The sequence below is a fragment of the Drosophila teissieri genome, chromosome 2L, assembly GCF_016746235.2.
Source record: "Drosophila teissieri strain GT53w chromosome 2L, Prin_Dtei_1.1, whole genome shotgun sequence".
Lineage (NCBI taxonomy): Eukaryota > Metazoa > Arthropoda > Insecta > Diptera > Drosophilidae > Drosophila > Drosophila teissieri.
The window spans coordinates 25,827,930-25,839,016 of NC_053029.1; the positions used below are offsets into that span (position 1 = coordinate 25,827,930).

Genomic DNA, 11,087 nt, shown 5'->3' on the forward strand with positions numbered 1-11,087 from the left:
AGCTGGGGGAGGTGTATGAGGGCGCCGGACTTGTTGCGCTGAGCTAGTCCGACGTACCTTGCCGACCCCGTGCAAGGATCTGGATCCCGGCATCCATCAAGGCGCCGGACCAGATCCTCACCATGCTGCAGCGATGCAATCCGCTCCTTCCCACCTCGGACTGGCGAGTGGTGAAGGTCGACGAGAGGGAGCGGCCAACAAACCAGGCCATCCTCATCCTCAACAAGGAGTCCCTAGCTCCCATTGAGGCCGCTCACGGGGAGCTAATCTTCGGCTTCAGCTCAGTGACCATAAACGTCTATAAATCGGACTCCGCCAAGGAGGATCAGGAAGGCGGTGAAGGAGTGATCGCGGAGATTGCATCCGAGATCGAGGCATCTGAAACCGAGGATGGCTACTCGACAGATCCCTCAATCCTCCGCAGCCTTGCGAACATGGGTCCAATGACCGACCTAGATACATCGGACGAGGAGGGAGCCGACACAACCGTGGTGGAGATGCCCACAGCAGATGTCCGTGAGGCTTCTGCAGATAAACATCCACCACAGTAAGGCAGCTTCCGCTGCTCTTCAACTCCATCTGGCTGAGGATGGAGCGGACATAGTCCTGATCCAGGAACCTTGGATAGTGGGAGGAAAGGTTTCAGGATTAGGGACCAAGGAATATAAGCTTCTAACAGCTCCCAGCGAAGGTAAAGTAAAGGCCTGCATCTTAGCCAAAAAGCACCTTAGCATTTTTCTGCTCCACAATTACAGCGATGCAGATAACGCGGCAGCCACCGTGGAGAGTCAGCCATCTCCTTTCCGAGTGCTGTCATCGTACATGGCCTACGAAAGGCAAGAACCGCCAGATAAGCTGGTAAGGAGACTGGCAGAAGACAGCGAAAAGCAAAACATTGGCCTACTAATAGGCTGTGATGCTAACGCCCACCATACACAATGGGGAAGTACAGACACAAACGAGCGCGGTGAGTCTCTTTTTAACTTTATCTTTAGTTGAAATCTCTTCATATGCAATAAAGGTAATGACCCCACCTTTATCATTAAGAACCGTAAAGAGGTAATAGACCTATCTCTCGTCTCTAAACCACTATTAGAGACAGTAACTCACTGGAGGGTGCTAGATAAGCACTCTTCCTCGGACCACAGGTATATAGAAACAACCCTCACAACCAGTCCCCCACGACCAGCAGTTTTCTCTAACCCAAGGAAAACATACTGGCATAAATACAAAAATATTCTAAGGGAAAAAATACCAGTGGATCCCCCCCCATACCCTCAAACAAGTTCTAGTCTAAACGAACTAGTCTCAACTTTCAAAGAAGCCTGCAACTATGCACTAAAAAAGGCCTGCCCCAATAGCAAGCCCAAAAGAAAAAGAAAACCTCCCTGGTGGTCAGCAGAACTATCTCCCCTCCGAATGGACTGCAGAACCCTTTTTAACAGGGCCAAGGCAGGAAATGAGGATGCCCTGTGTAATGGATATTGGTGAACTGGCTTGGGATATAGTATAAAGCCTCGGCTGGAGAGGGAATCGGGGTTCGTGCACTATGCTGCGCTCTGCGCTCAGCTCGCCGGTATTGGGGTCGGGGTTTTCCTATCCCTATAATCTCCTGTGCCCTCCATCCGTACAAAAAGATAAGTGCACTTGACAGAAACTACTCTAATTCAAATAGCATTCATCGCATTAATCTTGATATTTCATTGGCATTATGTAGTAGGACAAATTATTATTTATTTACAAAATCATTTTTATCAAATCCAATATAGCTCAAACATAACCAAAGATATTTATATTAATCTTAATTCGTTCACTAAGCATAGTTCTAAATCTATTGATTGTATTTGTCTCTTAGTATTTACATGATTTATTTATATTTCTTAGTTTATTGTTTTATTTTTAGATGCCTTTTGTTCAAAAGAGTGTTTTAAATATGTTTCATTTTATTCTTCCTAAAAATTCCGACCTTTACTCTAGAAATTTTACCAAGTTACTATACTATTTTTAGTTTTTAATCACCTAAATTTATTTATTTGTTTATTACCACATTGTTGTCGCCAAGAAGATCGTTGGGCCCAATGAACTGCTACATGGCTGTAAATTAAGGGTTAATCCAGTATGGGTAGGTGTGAATGTATATATGGGTAGGTGTTTGTATGTAGAAAAGAGTAACTTATTATTTAATTGCTAGAGTAAGAATCATATTTTTAATCAATTGTAATTAATCATCATCAATCAAAATTAAACTTCATTTCAATAGTTTTCTTCAATCGGTTTCAATCTCCATCGTTGTTTAATTATTCTTCTTCAATTTCTTTCAGTCTTCAGCTTCAATTACTGTTCAATTTTATCATCCATTTTTTGTTTCAATTTCTATTTCAATTTCATGTTCTATTTCAATTTCAGTTTCATTTTCTATTTCACTTTCAATTTCAATTTCAGTTCCTACTTCTAATAACTTCTGCTTAACCTAATTATACCCGTTACTCGTAGAGTAAAAGGGTATACTAGATTCGTTGAAAAGTATGTAACAGGCAGAAGGAAGCACTTCCGACCATATAAAGTATATATATTCTTGATCAGGATCAATAGCCGAGTCGATCTGGCCATGTCCGTCTGTCCGTCCGTCTGTCCGTCTGTCCGTATGAACGTCGAGATCTCAGGAACTACAAAAGCTAGAAAGTTGAGATTAAACATACGGACTCCAGAGACATAGACGCAGCGCAAGTTTGTCGATTCATGTTGCCACGCCCACTCTAACGCCCACAAACCGCCCAAAACTGCCACGCCCACACTTTAGAAAAATGTTTGATATTTTTTCATTTTTGTATTAGTCTTGTAAATTTCTATCGATTTGCCTAAAAACTTTTTGCCACGCCCACTCTAGCGCCCATAAACCGCCAAAAACTGTCAGTGCTGAAGACTCTTTCGCACTTTTACTAGCTGAGTAACGGGTATCAGATAGTCGGGGAACTCGACTATAGCGTTCTTTCTTGTTTTAATATGTATATATGTTAATTAATATTTCTAACGCATGTCTAGTATTAAGTTTAAACTAATATTTATCAAATAATAGATTAATTCAAATTCTTATTAATTTATACGGCTCCGGCCGTAGGCAGCAGCAACTTCACTTCGTTTTATTTCACTTTATTCTTTTCTCTCTCTCTGGTTCCTTGGTCAGTGCATGGGGCACCCTATATCAGCGACATATTCGTACTCACGGCGATTTTCTCTTCTCTACTTCTCTGTCTTCTTTATCTGCTTACTCCACGTGTTCTGGCTTCATCTTCCTTGTCTCTCTTTCGTCTCTACTTCGCAGATCAGGCCTTCGCGCCGTTTACGTGCGATCCACAGATGAGAACTTTTGGCAGCTTGCGGTTCCTGTCGCCATCGCCTATGCCTAAATGCACATAGGTATGCATATGTGTGTAGCCGCAGCGCCTGTACTTATGCCTGCACGTGTGTATGTGCATGTACACCGCGTGTCTTGGAGGTACGTGGGCGTGCTATAGTGCTAGCCGACAATACCTTTATTCTGTAAAGAAACTTTTGATCAGGTTCTACACCAAATAACACTTTTCTCAGGGTTATTATTTACCTGCCTGGAAACTACACTATGCACTCCGTAAAAATCAGCAATCAAAGAGCTGCGATTTCCGTGCTCTTTACGCACTTCTGTACGCACTCGAAACTTGGTTCCACTGTCTTATTCTTAGTCGTGTTCGTATAAGTTTTTATAACTTTTAATACACTTAGTTGGCCACTTGATAATTTTAAGACTGCACGTATGTTTTTTTTTTTTTTTTTATCTTCACTTTTATTGTCTGTTCTTTTCACAAGTTACGTCTGTTGTCTCGGAGTAGAAAATCAGAATGATCGCGTGTTCGCTGTACCTTTTGTCAAAGGCGCGAGCCTAGCGAGCTTTAACGGGACCTTTCCAGGCTATGAGAGCGACGACTAAGGTGCGAAAGGGACAACTAGAACTTACAGCTTCTGTCTTTGAGAGTTGTTGTGAGCTTTCAATTAACCCTAGTATGCCGAAAAGTGGTCTCGTCTAGATTTGTACCGATGATAATAATTTTGGTTTAATTTTTTTCTCTGCTTATTTTCTGGTACACTGGCCACTACACCTGTGGACCTCCTACAAGAAAGCCCTTGCTAATTACAAAAAAGCCATCAGGAAAGCAAAGCGATCCTCGTGGCATTCTTTCTGCTCGGAATTGAAAATACAACTGAAGCAGCCAGGCTTAGAAAAATCTCTCCCAATCGGCCACAACCCTAGGCTACCTTAAAAGAGCAGACGGCTCCTGGACCAGCTCGAGTGAGGAATCTCTGGAGATACTTCTAGACACTCACTTCCCAGGAAACAGCCAACACGCTCTCACCTCCCAACATACAAACGCCACACTGGCAAGCATCTAAATGTGTTTGGACCCAAAGGTCCTCTATTGGGCCATACACAGTTTTAAACCATACAAATCTGCAGGTCCAGACAAAATCATACCCGCACAAATCCAACATGAGGGAAACATAGCCCTTACTGGCTTCTAGGCATTTTTAAAAGGTCCCTACTTCTTGGACACCTACCGCAATCGTGGCTAGAGTCCCGAATAGTCTTCATCCTCAAAGCAGGGAAACAACGTCATCCCAACAGCTATTACCGGAGCTCTGACAGACCTTGGGGTGGACCGCCACTTGGTGGGACTCATAAACCAACTTCTCACCTGCAGGAAGGTTATGTCTTCACTAGGCGCGTCAACCCTCACTAGGCACGTCAGCAGAGGCACTCCGCAAGGAGGCGTCCTCTCCCCACTTCTATGGAACATAGCAGTCAACTCGATACTATGCGACATGGAAAAGGGGGACTGTATGATAATAGCATATGCGGACGACGTTGCTATCATCTTCACAGGCAAGTACCCTCAAATGCGATCTCATGAGCGAAAAGCTCAGTGTTTTGTCCAACTGGACCAAAAATAACGGATTAGGAATTAACCCCTCAAAGACCGAGCTGGTTCTCTTCACTAGGAAGTATAATATACCAGACTTAGTCCCACCTATCCTCAACAATCAAAGACTTTCCTTCAGTAGCAGCGCAAGGTACCTGGGCGTAATACTTGACAGGAAACTAAACTGGAATCTGAACTTCGCAGACAGATACAGAAAAGCTTCAATAGCACTCTTCACGTGCAAGAAAGCCATAGGGCTCAAATGGGGGATGACACCCTATATAGTAAACTGGATATATACGGCCATCGTCAGTCCAATACTACAGTATGGGGTCGGGGTATGGTGGCCGGCCCTGAAAAAGAAATCCAGCATAAAAATGCTAGCAAAGATGCAAAGAGCCGTGGCACTTTGCATCAGAAGTGCTTTACGCACCAACTCAACCTCCCAAGCCCAGAACTAGCTGGCATGGAACTGGACACAGTAGCGGCAATCAGGCTTAGAGATGCCAAACAGTGGAACCCACAAGAAGCGGGTCACTCATGTATCCTAAAACACACCGAAATAGTCCCCTCCAGGACAGATTGTACTCCAACGGAATACGTACAAACACCGTTCAACACTATTATTGCAGAAAGGGACGAGTGGAACTCACAGACACCTGGCCCCCAGAATGCAATACGCTTCTATACGGACGGGTCAAAACTACAGAACAGAGTAGGAGGAGGAGTTTACTCCGAACAACTAGGCCTACGCATCTCGTTTAGACTCCCCGATCATTGCAGCGTTTTCCAAGCGGAAGTAGCAGCAATAAGGGAGGCCCTAAAGCATTTAAAAGCACTAAAACCGGAAGGCTTATACGTAAACATCTTCAGTGATAGCCAAGCAGCTATCAAATCGATTGGCTCAATCTCAAGCCACTCAAAAACAGAATCGAATTGCCGATCATCTTAACACGAGATGACACAACAATTCGTAATCAGCCTTATATGGGTACCCGGACATAGGGACATAGAAGGCAACTCCATCGCAGATGAACTAGCTCGAGAAGGCACTACCGCGCCACTCATACAAGAGATGGAGGGCATGAGTATGACTTTAGCCACTTGTAAACTACTAATTAGGGAAGACCTAAACCGAAACAAACAGACAATATGGGAAAATACCACACATTGTCGACTAACACGCCAAATATGACCAAAAATAAACCCAAAAAGAACGTCAAAGCTCTTAAGGCTGACCAGAGCAAACCTCAGCACTGCCATGAGAGTTATCACAGGCCATTGGTTGATAGGCACCCATGCCAGAAGACTAAATGCCCCGTATAATGATTTCTGCCGTAGCTGTAGGGACGAGGAAATGGCTGGGGAAACTGTTAACTTCACACCTCGACGGGTACAAATGGAAAACACACACGGTATAACAATGGATCTCTAATGGTTTAAGTGCGTCGGATAAAACCGACGGCCGGCAAAACCTAACCCAACCTAACGTAAATTTAATTTCTTCATTTTTGACTTTAAATTTAGTAGTGAATTTGATTAAAAACAAGAGAGAACGCTATAGTCGAGTTCCCCGACTATCTGATACCCGTTACTCAGCTAGTGGAAGTGCGAAGGAGAGTCTTTAACACTGACAGTTTTTTGTGGCTTGTAGGCGTTAGAGTGGGCGTGGCAAAAAGTTTTTTGGCAAATCGATAGAAATTTACAAGTCTAATACAAAAATGAAAAAATATCAAAACCTTTGTCAAAAGTGTGGGCGTGGCAGTTTTGGGCGGTTTGTGGGCGTTAGAGTGGGCGTGGCCAAAAGTTTTTTGGCAAATCGATAGAAATTTCCAAGACTAATACAAAAATGAAAAAATATCAAAACCTTTGTCAAAAGTGTGGGCGTGGCAGTTTTGGGCAGTTTGTGGGCGTTAGAGCGGGCGTGGCAAAAAGTTTTTTTGCCAATCCATAGAAATTTACAAGACTAATACAAAAATGAAAAATATCAAAACCTTTTTCAAAAGTGTGGGCGTGGCAGTTTTTGGCGGTTTGTGGGCGTTAGAGTGGGCGTGGCAACATGAATCGACAAATTTGCGCTGCGTCTATGTCCCTGGAGTCTGTATGCTTAATCTCAACTTTCTAGCTTTTGTAGTTCCTGAGATCTCGACGTTCATACGGACAGACGGACAGACAGACGGACGGACAGACGGACATGGCCAGATCGACTCGGCTACTGATCCTGATCAAGAATATATATACTTTATATGGTCGGAAACGCTTCCTTCTGCCTGTTACATACTTTTCAACGAATCTAGTATACCCTTTTACTCTACGAGTAACGGGTATAACTACGTCCTTAGATCGAATAGAATAACATCATAATATAAAAATATACGCTTACATTATATTCAAAGAAAATCATTTGCTCATTTCAAAATTAAAAAAAAAAACAGTTCAAAACCAAAAACGAAAATACGTGAGAATAGTGATTATGCCGCTCGGCACTTATCGCGTCGATACTCGATGTGTTTTAGAACCTGAAAATTCTCTTCTTTGTCATATCATTCACAATAATTACTCACTTTAATCCTTTAATTAAGAGGTTTATCCATCGTTGCGTTCGTTGGGCCCATCGAAGCAGTTGTTGGTTCCTTTAGGATGAAATTAAGACAGTTCGTAGGAGATATGAAAGTATTGAAGACGTCGGGGGCCGGAAAAGCTGGTGTCGCAAATATTCCCAGAATTAAATGAAACAAAAGGTGTTGGAGTTCGTCCTTCTCGTTCGGGGTTTTATTTTCAAGTGATGTCTTTACATAAAATAACGGCTTCGTGTCCAACTTCCGAAACATTCCGCCAACAGCGATGCTCCGATAATGGACTCAGCTGTTCGGCATGAACATTCTCCCCCCCTTGCAAGAGGAATACTTGCAAATTTAGGACAGAGAACAGCGTCCCGAAAGAATCCATCCCAGCTTGGAATTCTGTGCCATGGGCAGGCCGTCCTGGCTCGCGATGATAACCGGCAGCATCAGGTCGGCGTAAACGTCGGCTCCAAGGACAGCCGAGACAAGCGCTGGGTGGAACCACCGGTCATCCGCTAGCGTCATGTTGTGGAACATGTCCTGCACCTTCGGATCCAGGGGCTGTGCCGGCGTCCGGCTCTGCATCTGCTCGTCCACCAGCATCAGCAGCTGTTTGCTCATCCGGGACGTTTTTGAGCGAGTCTCGGTGGTGCACAGCCGTTCGTTGCCCACACCCGTGACGGCCAAGTTGAGGGCCTTCACCAGCGAGACGTGGATGCGACTCACGGGGCAGCACGGATCCACCAAGAATCGCACATCGAATGTCTTCTGCTCGGACCCAATGAGCACGGCAGCGGTCGGAAGGATGCTGACGCTCGTCCGCACCAAGCTAGGCGCGCCCGTCGTCGTTGACAAGGAGCTGCGGGGTGGGGAACTATCCATCGGCGAGGCTGAGCGTATGATCATGACACATGGACGACGTAGGACGACACAACTTAGGACTCGTCAGTAGCAGGTTTTCAAAATACTTAAAGTATGGAGGAGTCATTCGACTCATTCGGGCTGTCCATTGGAAGGCGGATCATTTTTGCTACTGATCTTCGGACGACCCCCCGTGCTGTGAGAGCGTCTGCCACTCTGACGTTGCCGTCCACGCCGGGACAGACCACTTGGATACGCCCAAGTCGCCACTCGTTGGATGGCAAGTTCTCCTCTTTGATCACCACCATGTCTCCCGCCTGGAGATCTCGCGTTGGGAACTTCCATTTATTCCTTTTGTGGAGTTCCTTTAGGTATTCCTCCTTCCAACGCAGGCAGAACTGCTGATTCAGGGCTTTCAACCTCCGCCACCGATTGATAATGGAGCTGGGACCTTCTTTAACCTCAGGTTCTGCTACCGCAAGTAATGGTCCACCGATTAGAAAATGCCCAGGGCTCAGAGCGATAAGGTCCGTGGGATCTTCGGACATTGGCGAGATGGGCCTGGAGTTCAAACAGGCCTCAATCTTCGCCAGGAGGGTAGTCAGTTCCTCGAACGTGTATTTCCCAGCGGCTGTGTACTTGTAAAAATGCGACTTGAAGCTCTTCACACCTGCCTCCCAAAGCCCTCCCATATGAGGTGCGCCAGGAGGGTTGAAATGCCAGGACACATTCTGAAGACTGTGCTGCGATAAAACCGATGTTCTGGTAGCTTCAATGAAATCCTTTGATAAGGACGTGGAAGCTCCGACAAACGTTTTCCCGTTGTCAGAGTAGACGTGTTGTGGACACCCACGCCGAGCGAAAAAACGGGAGAATGCGGCCAGGAACTTCTCTGTAGTCAAGTCCGAGGTCGCTTCGAGGTGGATAGCCCGGGTAGTAAAACACACAAAAACGCACACGTACCCCTTTGTGATTTTGCAGGCTCTACCGACATAACTCTTGACGTCAAATGGTCCTGCGAAGTCCACTCCCGTATGGGTGAACGGTCTGGAAAACGTGGACCTCGCACGGGGCAAATTCCCCATCAACTGCGTCTGCAGTCTCTTCTTGTGAATGACACACACTCGGCACGAATGTATTGTTCGTTTCACCAACATTTTAAGCTTGGGAATCCAGAATTTGGAACGGATCCGTCGGATCATTAATTGATTCCCCCCATGCAAGGATATGCGATGGATAAACAAGACTTGAAGTTCGGCGAACCTACACCGTGCAGGAAGGATGATCGGATGTTTTTCATCATAACTAAGCATTTCAGATGCTTGTAACCTGCCGCTTGCTCTCAAGACACCATTCCCGTCAAGAAAGGGGTTTAGGTTAGAAATTGCGCTTGCGGGTGGAACTGGTTGCTTGTTGCTCAAAACCTTATATTCGGCGGGAAACTCATTCTTCTGAGTGAGCACAATTAACCGCTCCTGCACCTCCGACAACTCCGCCGCAGTGAGTTCTGCCGATGAGGCTACACCTTCCCTCCGGCAACTTTTCACAAAACGAAACACATAAGCAAGAACTCGCAGAGCTCGGTCAAAGGCTGAGAACCTCTCTAGGATTTCAACTGCTGAGGGCACTGCGACCGTGTGACATTTGACGGGGCGCTGCTCAAGCTCAGTCTCCGGATGGACCAACAACTCACTCGGCCACTGCTCCTGTTTGAGGTGCAACCAAGCTGGCCCACGCCACCACAGTGCGCTGTCCTTCAGCTCTTGGGGTGAGACGCCCCGGCTTGCCAGATCAACTGGATTGTCTTCGGATCGTACATGTCCCCACTTGCTTCCGTCGGTACACTGTTCGATTTTTGCGACCCTGTTGGCAACGAATGTTGTCCAGGTGCACGCTGGCTTACTCAGCCATGCAAGAACGATCGTGAAGTCGGTCCAGTAAAAGGTCTCATAAACATGAGGAGGCATTTCAGACATTACTAGAGCTGCCAGCTCCGTGAGCAGCACCGCTCCGCACAATTCCAAGCGTTGTATGGAGATGGATCTGACAGGAGTGACTCGGGTTTTGGATGTAAGTAGATGGGTACAACAGCCTTCCTTCGTTTCGATTCGGACGAAAATAGCAGCCCCATAGGCGTCCTGTGACGCGTCGCAAAACGCATGGTACTGAAGTTTCGCAGCTGGATGGAAACGTACCCATCTCGGAATACGAATCTCCTTCAGGGCTGGATACCCTTCTAGGAACTCCCGCCACTGGGTCGCGAGATCCCTGGGGAGTGGCTGATCCCAGCCCAGCTCCCGTAGCCAAATTTTCTGCATAAAAATCTTGGCTCGGACTACGAAAGGTGATAGCCATCCTGCTGGGTCGAACAGTTTGGCTATCTGAGATAAAACCTCTCGTTTTGTGTAAGCAGTTTGGAGGTGGATCACCATTGGAATAAAAAAGAAACTATCAGATGTAGCTTGCCAACATCCGTTGGCCGTACTAGCCTCTTCAAGCTCAAGAAAGTCTGCACTAATCAAGTGCTCCTTTGGAACCTCTTGTAGGAGTTTTTTTTCGTTCGAGGTCCACTTCCGTAATGGAAAACAAGAGAGAACGCTATAGTCGAGTTCCCCGACTATCTCATACCCGTTTCTCATCTAGTGGAAGTGCGAAGGCGAGTCTTCAACACTGACATTTTTTTTCGGTTTGCGGGCGTTAGAGTGGGCGT

The 11,087-nt window shown here is 45.9% G+C and overlaps 1 protein-coding gene and 1 pseudogene across 1 annotated transcript; one reads left to right on the forward strand and one right to left on the reverse strand.

The window, feature by feature from the left end:
* Positions 1-916: 916 nt before the first annotated feature.
* LOC122624249 lies at positions 917-6,387 on the forward strand (annotated as a pseudogene).
* Positions 6,388-8,484: 2,097 nt separating this feature from the next.
* Positions 8,485-10,809, reverse strand: LOC122624258. Its single transcript, XM_043803747.1, has one exon. The coding sequence runs from the start codon at positions 10,807-10,809 to the stop codon at positions 8,485-8,487; it is 2,325 nt and encodes a 774-aa protein (XP_043659682.1).
* Between the last annotated feature and the right edge of the window lie 278 nt (positions 10,810-11,087).